The sequence below is a fragment of the Conger conger genome, chromosome 14 (assembly GCF_963514075.1).
Source record: "Conger conger chromosome 14, fConCon1.1, whole genome shotgun sequence".
Lineage (NCBI taxonomy): Eukaryota > Metazoa > Chordata > Actinopteri > Anguilliformes > Congridae > Conger > Conger conger.
The window spans coordinates 32,089,105-32,103,220 of NC_083773.1; the positions used below are offsets into that span (position 1 = coordinate 32,089,105).

General features: G+C 41.3%; 1 protein-coding gene across 1 annotated transcript; it reads right to left on the reverse strand.

Moving 5' to 3' along the window:
- Window positions 1-1,845: 1,845 nt before the first annotated feature.
- Window positions 1,846-8,667, reverse strand: LOC133109441 (taste receptor type 1 member 3). The gene is made up of 8 exons (XM_061218764.1): window positions 8,465-8,667; window positions 8,034-8,334; window positions 6,622-6,978; window positions 4,876-5,310; window positions 4,232-4,435; window positions 3,609-3,729; window positions 3,120-3,490; window positions 1,846-2,415 (listed from the first exon to the last, which is right to left on the reverse strand). Exons 1-8 carry the CDS (start codon window positions 8,665-8,667, stop codon window positions 1,846-1,848), a joined length of 2,562 nt encoding a protein of 853 aa, XP_061074748.1.
- Between the last annotated feature and the right edge of the window lie 5,449 nt (window positions 8,668-14,116).

The following is a 14,116-nucleotide window of genomic DNA, read 5'->3' on the forward strand; positions in this document are numbered from 1 at the left end:
GTCTCATTAAGGCAAAGTTTTATATTCATTCTCAAAAGTTTGCTCAATCCTCCCCCAACTTTAGCTTTCTTGCTAAAAGATGAAAATGTTTAAAAGTTCTTGAAAAAACAACAAAAATGTTTAATAGTATAATTCTGTTGTATACTTATTTTATCTCTTATTATTTTACAATATTTACCTAATTTCATTTCAATTCAATATACTTGATTTCTGTAGACTTTGTCTGTAAGGTAACCTGGTAAAAAAACTTGAGGCTACTATTTGCATAAATTTCATCCACCTCTCTTAAAAATAAAAGACAATTAAATGTGGGTCTAATGATACCATAATCACATTCATTACATCATAATTTAAATTCAAATTTGAAAGAAATATTGTAGAGTGCTTTCATCAAAAGCACAAGGGGGACATAAAGTGCTATGTTAAAAATAGCTTGTAAAATATGCGTGAAAACAAGAAAACTATGCTTTGGATCTTTCAGACCAAGCAGTAGCCTACACTACTGAACTCGTTTTGTTTAAAATTTCTGACTAATCAAGACTAATAGCTATAGCCTATAATGATTGAGAAATTATCGTGACAAAGACATAACCATAATGTAAGATTGTTTAACAAAGATGGCAGTAATCAGAACATTTATAAGAATATGTTTAGAGCAAAATAATCCCCAAAGCTTTTTGAATTCTATCTTCCCTTGTAGCATTTATTTCTCACCACTGAACAGAATGTAGACTAATGACGGCACTCGATTTAGTCAAATTATTTATGATGTGAAACAGCATTAATTCAGGCTAGCAAATTAGTTAATAAAATTCTTTAAACTGAGTCTTTGAATGACATATGGTATTCTCATTTTATGTAATCTTAAATGTGGATATGAAAGTGCTACAAATGACAATAATGCAATCTCAGAATAAACTGGTCGGTTAATAATTTTGTTATTGCTCTTTGTTATTGAGTAAATCAATTGTTTGATTGTTAATCAGGCAGTTGGGAAATCAGGAGAGTGGGGGGGACCCCTGGTCGCTTCATATCGCTTCGCCTGCATGCCTTGCATCGGCAGGTATACCAAAATGCCTTGTGCACGTGAAAATGCGCCTCCCATTGGAAATGAATGGGGGTGATATCATCATCGCTTCTCGTCGCAGGATGTGTTGCTTCAGCCTGAGGGTAGCTTGCAATGCATCATATTAAGCCTGCTTCAAGAAATTGAATTAGCTGGGACTTTAAGTCAGGCTATGTGAAAGAAACCCGGTTTACCGAGCTAACTTGTTTTGAGAAATGCCCCCCAGGTGTGATGGGCACATACACCTCTGTATAGTGACTACATACTCAGGCGTGTGCTCATTAAGCATTTTATTTCTTTCCACATCTTACATGTTATATGTATCATTGTACTCCTTTCTAACCTAACATATTCAAACCACTGAACGCTATCTCATATTTTTATTCATTATTATTATACATTGTTTTCATTGCAAAAATGAATTGGCTAAATACAGCCCCCTCCAGAAGTATTGGAACAGAAAGGTCAATTCCTTTGTTTGTGCTATATACTGAAGACAATTGAGTTTGAGGTCAAAAGATGTACATGAGATGACCGATCTGAATTTCAGCTTTTTTTCCCCTGGTATTTTTATCTAGATTTGTTAAGACAACTAGGTGTAATTGAAAGGAAATAAATGCTGAAATTCTGAACTCTTTGTCTCGTGTTCATCTTTTTATCTCAACCCCAAATTTCTTCAGTGCATTGCAAAAACAAAGGAATTGGACTTGGACTTCCAAAACCTTTTGTGACTCTATGACTGTGACAGAAGTGGGGTTTTTTAGATAAGGGAAAGGTTACTACTCTTGGTCTTCCTGGGGTGTGAGCGGGGTGCCCTCAAGGAAGTTGTGGAAGTATTCAGTGTTGTTGAGATCAGGGTTGGTCAGGAGCAGGTGACACTTAGGGAAGAAGAAGGAGGACAGCAGTCCCATGTTACTGATCAGGATGGAAGTGATGTGACCTATTGACTTATGCTTTCCGGTCCAGCCTGCGTAGATGGGGATGAAGACCACCCACACCACACAGTATGCCAGGGTGGAGAAGGTGATGTCACGAGCCAGGTTATACTGCTTTGCAGGTTTCTGAGCCATGAAAGTGCACATGAAGGAGACCAGGGCCAACAGGACATTGAAGCCCTGCATGAGGCCGAACCCCAGCATGGGCTCCATAGGGCAGCTCAAGAACTTCCTCACAAATGTCACCTCCATGTTGGCCACGTACGTGGAGAGCGACGGTCCATCATACACAAACCATCCACAAAACCCAGCCTGCAGGCCACAAGAGGCCAGCACAAGCAGCCAGCCACCTCGACCACGCAGGTGGTGAAGGTGAGCTGGAGCCTGGTCAGGGAACTCTGTCACACAGACGACCTGAATGAGGGAGAGGAACAGAACTCCTGATTAGCGTTACAAGATTTAGAATTGACTAAAATCAGACCGCGGTTGCTGTTGAACTAATGGCAACAATGATAATGGTAAAACAATGGTAAAAAGCTAATGGTCAGTTTAAAAAATCAATTACTCAGACCTGCCATTATATCATCTGGTTGGGACCACAAATTGGACCTGTACAAATAATGCGTAAACCGGACATTCTGGTTTTATACCGAGTATCTGGCAACCCTAGTCATGTCATGAGAAAAATATGTCTATGTTTCCATGATAATATTTATGTCATTATCTCATTATAACAGATGTTTTGCTGAGATAATAAGATCATTTTCTTGAGATTGTGAAACCAGTTTTCATGATTAAGGAGGCAATTACTTTTTCACAGGGGTGATATGACTGTTTGATTACTATTACATTTATTAAATGAAAAAAGTTATTAAAAATGTGTTTTTTGTTTACCAAGGTTCCCATGCTCTAATATCACATTTTGTCTAAACATCTGAAACCATTCATTGTGACAAATATGCAATAATAGAGGATAATCAACAGCATTGAACAAGATAGCTTGGAAATATGGATTTTGGTATGCAGGAGGACCCTTAAACTTCCATCCATTGTTGAGTTGCTCTCATTAAGTGTGTCGGCTCAATTAACTTAATGAAGTTAGGTGTATTATGCATTACCTGCATTGACAGGGCCAGGATGGTTGAGAGGGTTGCAGTGGGGAAGAGGGCATTGAAGGGCTGCTGCAGGTAACACACCCAATCATTTGGCTTGCCCAGGAAGAGGACCATGCTGGCACAGCCCCCCACAAGGCTGAGGAGGGTAAGGGCACACATTAGCCCCCCTGAGGCACGCACCAGAGGGGTCCTGCGGTTGTACAGGAACAACACGCCCACTGCTCCCTGGCAGGCTAGGATTACCACTGCTGCCAGCAGTAGTCCTAGGGATTCAGGCCAACTCCAGGACAGGAAGTAGTAGGTGGGAGTGGTGCAATTGGTACTGCTTTCTGTAGACCACTGACCTCGGGGGCAGTCAGTGCACTGGATGTCCTCTGCAAAACCAGATGTTCAGAAATCCGCTCACTTTATTATTTATTACTGAAGGGGTTGGACAAGTGTGTGTGTGTGTGTGTGTGTGTGTGTGTGTGTGTGTGTGACAGAGTAAGTCACCAGAGTGGTTGTGGAATGTTCCTTCCTTGCACTTGATGCAGTCAAAGCAGCAGGAGTGGAGTCCTTTGACGCGGCGCACCTGTCCAGGCTCACAGTCAGCAGAGCAGGCTGACTCAGGGACCTGGTGAAGAAAGTCACAGGGTCATACCTGGGTCACTCATGACACACTATTTGGAACAAACAGTGTAATAATGGTGTTAAACACACATTGCTAAGCCAATTATGTTACAAATGCCTTCTCAGTTAACAGAGAGCTCAGACTTGTACAGTTCCCTTGTATTCTCTTGTGAATATTGTTTTGCAGGAAGGAGTGGATCATGTATCATAGATCTTTCCCTTTTGTATAACTGTCTATAACAATGTATTCAAACAAAATGTAGTTCCCAAACCCAGCACAATGGGCACATAGTCAAATCTATACTGGACTACACTAGTGGTCTGCAACCCTGGTCCTGGAGAGCCACCGATTCAAGTGTTTGTTGTTACTCAGCACTGAATTGATTGATTCCATACCTAACCTGTTTTCTTGGGACTGCATTTGTTGAGGTTGAGGTGAAACCTAGTTGACAACTAAAGCAGACCCCTTGGACTATTCCGAGGGTGGGCTGAAATAAGAGTTTTACCTTGGATGCAGGTGTGTGCCATTTGATGAGCATTTCATTGATTCTTAGAGTCTTGTCAAAGCTTCCAATTTCTGTAAATTTCAGTTTGCCACTCTGCCAGTCCCAGGTGAATATTTCATATCCAACATTGGGATTCCCGTAAATGTCAAACTGAAATGGCTTGCTGCTTACATTAAAGGAAACATTCTTGAGTGCCTTCAGCAACTGTAAGAAGACAGAAACACATAAATCTACTTTCATTTACTCATTGCACTGTAAAAATGTTTGTGGGGAGATAGTATCATGTGTGATCCTCTTTTATTTAATCAGCCTGTATTATTTTTCCATATCATCGCCCTTTTATTCATATTATCTCAGTAATATTTGTCTATATTTTGATACAGTATATCAGAAATGAATATATATTTACATATTTACACATAAAATAAGCATGTCCTTAATAATATTATGAACATTATAATTGTTTACATGCTTACATTATATCATGAATCATGCCTGATATAGTAAGAGGTCATCATATTTTAAACTTCCATGTGCAGTATTAGTGTTTTATATCCAATGTATTATATCCTGTAGTGGATGTTGAACCAAAGCTGTCAGCCTGTCAACAGATGGCCATTTCACTTAAATTTGTGGTGCTGTACCTGCCAGGGGTAGATACTGCGGTCAATCCTCTTGTGGCAGGCGGTGGAATTGCATCCCAGGAGGTGGTGCATTGCATGTGCCACAGTGTAGACAGCTACGTACACACTGGAGGCTGTGTGCGTGAGGAGGGAGTTGTTCAGGAGGGTCATGTTGTCCAGGGAGAGGTCCAAGCATTGGGGACAGGGGTCGAACAGGTTAGGGGACGCCGTCATGTTTTGTTGTGGTTGGGCCTGGCTTATCCTAAGCTCCTTCTCCTTCCCCAGCTTGGAGAACAACTCCCTGGCATAGCCATCCAACAGTTGAAGATTCTGGGTCATGTCAGCAAAGACCACCATGGTCCCAATGGTGTCAATCTTGGCCAGGCTGGTTACCTGGTTGTGTAGAGCCCAAGATGTGCTACCTACCCAAACTGCTCTCATGTTATATTTGATGACCTGCCACAATCAGAACAGCATGATTAGGTGACATAGTCAGATGACACAGTCACTGTCTCACGCTATTATTAATAGTTTTATTCACATTAATGTCGTCTCCAACAGTTTTTGTTTTCCACATTCCCACAAAAATGATCAGTACCAGTAACTGTCCTTCAGTGACAACAGTTCCTGAAGGAATAAATTAACCTTAACTTGCACCATGTATAAATACCGTGGCAAAGATGAATATGATATTTTAGATTTGTTATGTAGAATTGTGTCATTGGATGCATTGGTCAAAATCAACATGGCCAAACCAAATAAAGGCATATTGGCTTTTTGTTGCAATGACATTAGCCAGCAAAGATAGTAAGATTGTCCTGCTTCACATGCCATTAAAGTGATGCTTGAAATGCAGCAGCATCACTGGCAAAATGTAACGTGTGGTCATAAACATTTAAATAAAAAAAGATTGTCCAGCATGTAAGTGCATTGTAGTGTAGTGCAATGCAGTGGTTCAAGACCCATTTCTGAGTCATAGACGAGAGTGAGGTGTGACACAAGATGATGCTAAAAAATAACTTCTATTGACATTCACACTAGTTGCAAAAAATATTGCACCTGGAATATTCACTACACTTGTAACAGTGTATGCGAAGTTATGCTTATTATGCCATGGATTATCAATGCCCTTCCTATTGGCCTCCCTCCCATCCACTGTAAAGCTGCTATCACATGATCAGTGTCAGACTCTATGTTCAACGCCAAGTAAGGTGTTGACTACACATGAGAAGAATCGAGAGCCGCCAGTTGCAAAAATAGTACAAGGTTGTCTGTGGTTATAAATGCCTAATTTGCGTTTGTGAAAACAATAATATTGAGTTTATCCCAAAGCGTCAAGAAACGAACTGGGCTAACTCAGTTAGCCCTGTAGCCTACGTGAAACGGCTCTGTCTATGTTGCTAGATAACGTAGGCCTGCTTCATACAGAGCTGTTAACTATGTGACTGGACACGCTAGGAAAGGTCAGCTTCAAACAAGGTCAAAGTTTAAACAATTTGAACCCTGATGGTGCTCAACATGGCTTTATTTTGAGCTGTGCACTACGGGAGGCTTAGTGTTGCTGCCAAGTCAGGCTTCAGCGCTCCCTCCCTAGGAATTTAATGGCTTGACGCTGTGTCAAGCATTTTGACGCTGATCATGTCAAAGCAGCTTAAAGGCTGAAGCAAAATATTCTGGTGCGTCATTTAATAGTGATGCAAAATACTGAGAAATAAGTCTGAGGATAAAGGGACAACGTTTCCACAGCAGCCTGGATGTGGTACTCACCTCGCTGAAGAAGTCCCGGGCGGGCTTGAAGAGGGCAAAGACCACGACCACAGAAACCTCTGTCTCATTGATGCGTTCCAGGATCTCCTTCACCATGGGCACAGGGTCAGAGTAGACGGGTATCAAGCCTTTGTAGGACACACAGATGCCGTTATTTGTGGCCAGCGAAGAGAGCTCCCAAATGCCCTGCTTGCCGTATTCATCGTCACTCCCCACCATAGCCACCCAGGTCCAGTTGAACCTCTTCAGGAGTTGGATTATGGCCTCTGCCTGCCGCTTGTCACTCGGGACCGTGCGGAGGAAGGACGGGTACAGCCGCTTGTCGCTAAACTTTTCACTTGTGGCGCCATAACTGATCTGGAAGCAGCAAAGCAGAAGATGAGAAGGGGAAATTTCCCTATCAATAGATAGGTCCATAGATTTTGGGAAGAATATATATTTATTCCTTGATTTGGCTCTGTATTCCGCAATTCTTGTACTCACAAATTGTGTGTAAAAAACTGTGAAAGACTGATATAAAATTATAGGAGGTATTTGGTTGTAGTTATTGCTGCTAAAGGTGGCGCAACCAGCTATTAAGTTTCATGGGGCAATTCATTGTTCACTGAGTGATATGGGTATTAGATAACTTCTTTCATTAAATAAATATAATGATAATTTTACCAAAAATGTGTTTTCTATTTACTCTGGTGCCCTTTGTATAATATTGCGTTTTGTCTAAACATCTGAAACCATTCAGTGTGAGAAATATGCAATAAAAGAGGAAATCAGGAAGACCACTGTACTGTATGTGCTTTATATAACCATATGAAGGAAATTATGGACTCATCTCTATGCTGCTGTATATAACAGTACGAAGAGGGTATACACCCAGCTATATGGTGTTTATAACAGTACAAAAGAGGGTTTCAACCCTGCTAGATGTTATATATAACAGCATAAAGCGGGTTAAGACCCAGCTATATGATGTGTATAACAGTATGAAAGAGGGTATAGACCAAGCTATATAATGTATATAACAGTATGAAAGAGGGTATAGACCCGGCTATATGCTATATATAACAATATGAAATGGGGTAAAGAACAAGCTCTATGCTGTGTATCAGTGTTTCTCAACTCCAGTCCTTGGGACCCACTTGTCAGAAAGTCTTTGTAACCAGGAACTCACACACCTTATTTAATGACTGAACCATAGAGGACTGAAACAATCAGACTGCCAAAAAATGCCCTTGATTAGTTAAATCGGGTGTGTGGGTTCCTGGTTAACATAAAGCTTCCGGATCTCATGGATTGGAGTTGAGACACTGCTGTATAAAACAGTATGACAGAGGGTATATACCCAGCGACAGTATAACACTATGAAAGAGGCTACAGACATGCTAGATGCTGTGTAACAGTACGGAGGCACTCACCAGAGGCATGAGGAAGAAGCCAAGGAGTTTTCCAATGACAGAGGTCATGTCAGAAGTCTGGGGTCCAATAACAGCCATCACGCGGGTGGAGTACTCTGTGTAGTTGCACATGACGTTGACCTCCTTGGTGGAGCCATTGGTAAGGAACAGCATGGTGGGCTTCACGATGACGGAGGACTCCTTGCAGGTGTCAAAGATCTGGTACCCCATCCTGATGCCAGGGAGCAGCTGGCGGTTGCTGTTAATCTCATCCACTGCAAATTTCATCACCAGGGAGAGGCCCAGGCCATAGGTGCTTGTCCTGCCGCGGGAGTGACGCAATGTTTTAGCCTATATGGCACTGATTGCTGGAAGCCTCAGTCACATGACAAGTATTCAAGGAGCAAACATCCACGGACATTTAAGCCATCCAACCTAAGTGCATATGTTACCTGTCACAATGAATGTCATCAGGCTCCTCTCTGTTGCTGAGGTTGCTGGTGAGCTCATTGATGGGGAAAAGCCCCCCCAGGCTGAAGTTCCCAGGCGAATGAAACAGGTCAGTGGATATGTCCTGGAACCACTCTGGTCGTGTGTTGCCAAAACCACGCCCAAACAGCCAGCACAGAATCAGGAGTCCCAACGGTATCAACATTCTAACACCAAGTGGCTGAGAGAGAGAGAGAGAGAGAGAGAGAGAGAGAGAGAGAGAGAAAATTGAGTCCAAATTGAGAAAATCACAATGAAATAAGGTGATTGGTGCATGAAAAAGGTACGAGAAACAAAGAAGAGTGGGAGAGCGTAAAAGAAAAAAGAGCGGTAAGTAGTGAAATAAAGTAGTGAGTGGCAGCAAGGCGTGAGTGGGACCAGAACAGATTGAGAGGTCAAAAAAAGGCTGCCATACCGGCTGGTCACAGAGACGGTCAAGATGAGATAGTCAGTGAAAGGAGGAGGAGCAGAAGACAGGCTGTAGCTCTGGGGAAGGGTCAGGGCAAAGACACTGACCTGGAAGGTAGGGTTCTCCGGGGAGCACAGACAGGAAACTGGAGCGCACAATCATGGACTCTGACAGCTCTTTCCAGGTGATGCCCGCTCTTGACACTTCCCATCTGGGAGGCACCCAGCCAAATCAGCGGTCAGCAGGAAGCACTTTGGAAACAAATGCCATGACTATGTAAATGACCCCGGCTGCCTTCTTCCTCTCTAGATTCATAGCCCGGAACCTGCAGTAAGTACTGTTCCATGGAATGCTCTTCATCTTGAACGTTCATTAAGGCTTAGATGGGTTAAAGATTAACTGGTGAAATCTACCATTTCTTCCATAATGCTTGGGACAAAGACATATTTTTTAATGATTTGGTTCTGTACCCCACAATTTCATGCATGCAACTGCTTGAAGTCTGTGACCCATAGAAATCACCAGGTGCTCAGTATTCTCTGGTGACACTCTGCCAGACCTGTGCTGCAGCCAATGTTGGCTCCTGCTTGTTTTGGGGGCTAGTAGCCATAAATTCTCATAAAATGTTCAGTAGGATTCAGATCAGGTCACTGACTTGGTCAGTCAAGAATTCTTCCATTTTTGGCTTTGAAAAACAATATGTTTAGGATCAGTAGCCTCATACAAGGACATTTTCGAGTCCTTATCATACATTTCTCTCCTTTTTTTGTACGATGGACTCATATGATTGTGCCACGTCAGATTCAACAAACACTCTTAACTTCAGAAAACTCTCCTAAATAATCGTGGAATCTCATCAACTGATGCCCTGAAATGGGGGGCTATGTATAAAAAGTTGTCATGATTTCTATATGGTGAAACCAAAATGCATAATAATTCCCTTCAATAAAATCTGAGAATCTGTACTTTCAATACTAGTTGTGTGAGCAGGCAGGAACACATTGAGCCAAGCTGAGCTTCCTCTTGTGGGCAGATGTAAAATACAGGGAAATGTGACCTGTAATAAACAGGTGATGGCAGACAATAAGACATTGAATGACCCAGGAGTGGGATGAAATATACATTACACTCTTTCTCTGTGCCTGTCGTGTGCATTTGCATGCTGCTTGTGCCATTGACCTGCATAGAGGTCAGGCTCCCTGAGAGACCTCTCCCACCATTTCCTGAAAGCAAAATTTCTGTAGAGAAAAACTTTAAAGCATTTAATGTCAGCAAAGCAAGACTGTGTCACTTGCTTCTTCTGGGTCCTTATTTATGCACAGGCTTCAGAGACCGTGTGCTATCCTGCCGATGCAAATCACCTGTTCTGCCATTCTCCATCTGGTGACTTAATCGTGCCTCCATTTCATTGATTGATGCCCTCCCTTCCCACCTCAGATTATGTGTGGAAACCATTAATAAATGTACAATACACATTGATAATTGTTGGGATGAGGTAACCCCTCTTTAACCTACTCTACTCCGTTACTCTTTGAGAGCTGTTCATTATTACTATAGTCACCTGAGACCTGTATTTTTATCCGTCTAGTGGATAAATGAACAATGAATGTTTGAAGAGAGTTGAGCGAGGATGAATGTTTTTCTCTGATTTGACACTTTGCATTTGTGGTTTTAACTCTGTAATATTAGATGTGTGGCAGTACTGCATTAGAACCAGTTTTGCATGAACCTTTGCATAGTTATTTATCTGTTTGCATTTATATAGAACCTTTCACTGTCCGAATATGATTCTGCACATTAAGCTTGTTTAATTGTTCACTGTATATAGTTATTGCTTGCTTTGTATTCTGTGTTTGCCCTCAAAATACCAGATCTATAGGTAAAGGAGAAGTAAATTGAATACCATAAGTGGGGATCAGTGTGACCATTGCAATCCCAAGGTAATTTGTAGAATCCAAGCGGCTCGATCATCTTTGTTGGTGCCATCATGAATATTATTTTATTAACTTATTTAATCATGGTTGTCAAATTGTGATTGACTTTAGCAAATTAGCTCTGGCCAAGTAAGCAGCTTTACAAAAACGTTTCACACATGATACAACATACAAAGATAAAAAACATATTCCTTAGTGACCTTGGGTTTTAATTTTATAACACTTGCTTGAGATCAGCTGTACAATTCAATCTTTTAAACACTCAATTGCTATAAAAACTTTGATAAAAGTTTCAAATCTTTTTGCAAAAGAATCCAGGAGAATGGAGCTGCGTGATTAAAAACATTCTTCCCAAATTCTGTTCTTGAGTTGGGAATGGTTTTATGATCTAAGCTCATAGTGACCATTTCTTCATCGGACAGGTAAATAGATTGATTGGGGTGGCATTTATAAGCAAACTAAAATGAAGCTGTCTTCTTACGGAGAATGAAGACAGTCCTGTCAAATTGTATAGTACAATTGATGTATTAGGTGAATAGTGGGATCTTCAATTAGTTGATTGATTGGTTGGTTGTTCACAAATTACAAAAATACTTTCACAACCCTCTCATGCAGCATTGCATTCAAACCAGCTTCCAAAACCTTAATCTCTCTTGTGCCTAAAACCAGGCCTCTTATGTAGCCCACTAATTAGGTAAGTGGCCACAGTGACAGTGATTGCAATTAATCACAGGGATCATTCCTATTTGCAGGGCTGGTGTTGCTTCCTGGTGGGCAGCACCCCAAATCTCCCTTCCTGGCACCACAGTAGGTATAGTATGTGTAAGCAACTCTGTGGTCATGTGGTTCTGCTTGCAAAAAATCCCAACAGATCTAGGATAACACCTGAACAACTGTTTTGAGGTGTGTTCAGATGATATTATAATACAGATCTCACACATTGCGAAGATGACATTTACCTCTTCTACAGATATTTGGATCCTTTCACTGCCACCAAGGAAGGACTTCCACAACTCTTTCAATGTTGGCCACCAGGGGTCAGTAGTGGACACAAAGGAACATTCAGAGTTTTTGTTTAATCCTTTTCAGCAAGTTCCCCCTTGTTTTCTTCACAAGAATGTCTGATCCTTAACAGTGGGTTGAGTAGAGACTGGGTGGACATGTCTAGGAGTGATTGACAAAGCAGCCACCATCAGGCAATACAAATAAAAAAGAATAACATTAATTTGGTCAGCCTTTCAGAATTCTTGGATGTAGTGGTGTATAGTGGATGTAGATGAAAGTTTACTTTTACATTTTTTTATTCTTTCTCCACAGATTTGGCATGGGGTTTGAGATTAAGAAGTATGGAATGTGAATAGGCTAATTATTGATTGCCAACCACCATTGCAACCACCATTGCTATATTCGGGATACACAAAGAAAAATCTAAATTGTGAAATTGCTCCCTGTTGGGATCTTATCTTCTCCACTGATCTGAATTCATAGCAAGAACGGATTCGGCAGGACCTCCAATAACCCAATGGCTGACTGATGTTGAGGGCACACTGTGTTTCCAGGCACCTGGGCATGACCTGAGCCAATGAAAGGGAGAAGCAGGAGCACAAAAACATCTGAACACTATATAGCGATCGATCAAAGATGGGCTGTTATAGATAGGAAACAAGGAGATTCAACAGGGGATGACATGTTGAATTGTAACCACAATGACCTCCACATCTATAAACATACTTTACTGAATATCTTTGAAAGAACATCTCAAAAACAGATGATATTACCAGTTTCCAGGAAACGCTTTGTTTGGAAAGCTGATAGTGGCCACTGGTTCTACTGTTCATGAAGGAGCATGGGGATACCATGGGATGGGAGATCTGCACAAATATCAGAGCTAAGATCTCATTTAATGTCAAGTTTAAAGGTTTTTATATCTTGTTAAAAATTGTAAAAAAAAAAAAAAAAAAATCATGTGAAAATCAGCAGCCTAAATCATGCATAAAAATAAGTTTAGTGTAGTAAAAAAATAAGTTGACACTGTAAGTTGACTTTATCACCTGAATGTGTTGTTGAACTTAGCAAGTCAGTGTTCATTCATGTGTGTTGCTTGAGTCAATTAGCACATTCTCCTGATGTGGAACACTGACAGGTTCAGGAATTCCACCTATTGACCCTTGGCAGTAGACTTGCCCTCAGTCAGTGTTCCGGCAGGGTGGAAGCGCGGGGGTTAAGAATAGAAGTGGGGGTCCAGTAACGGGAGACACGCTACATGAGTAAACAGAAACTGTGTGACCTGCTGGCAGGCGTGCAGCTGCAGGCTCCGCAATATGTGTCAGGGGACTGCGTGGGCCTGAGTTGACATCTCAAAGGCAGACTGGACCATGACGTGCACACCGACTATGTGTGTACAGCTCTCAAAGACCTCAAAGTGCCTCATGTTCTGCTTTTTATGCTCGAGCCTTGCATTTTGTCTGCCTGCACTCTCCTGATTTAGTTTTTTTTTAGCATGTAGAATATCTTCTTTCATAATAATGTATCTGTTTTCATAATCTAAAGTTTGCTTTGTCTTTATCTGAATGTACATGTATGTGGCGAGATGTTACATTACATTACATTACGTGACAGAAAGTTATAAAAAAACGATTTGGTGAAATAACTACCCAGTATACAGTTAGGTCCGTAAGTATTTGGACAGGGGTACAATTTCTGTTCTTTTTTTGCTCTGTACTCCAGCACATCGGATTTGGAATGGACCAATTGATGGTATTTACATCAATTCCCCCCCACTTTTTTAGGAACAAAAGTAATTTGCAGTTGGCTTCTCAGCTATTTCTGATTAGTCAGGAATATTCAATCACTTCCTTAGTGCAGGTATAAGAAATCTTTCAATAACTAGTCAATTCAAGACTAATTCAAGACTTTTGATTGTTTTTGTAGTCTGTTGGCATTTGTCAACATGCAGACCAGGATATGCCATTACTCATGCAGCCTGTCTCTCCTCTGACCTCTCTCATTAACAAGGTGTTTTTACCCGCAGAACTGCTGCTCACTGCTGCTCACCATTCTCCACAACTGTAGAGACAGGAGATGAGCAGTTTCTGAGATATTCAAACCACCCAGTCTGGCACCAACAATCATTCCACTGTCAAAGTCGCTAAGATCACTCTCCGATTTCTTCCTCATTCTGACATTCGGTCTGAAAAACAGCTGAACCTCTTGACCATGTCTGCATGCTTTTATGCCTTTAGTTGCCACATGATTGGCTGATTAAATATTTG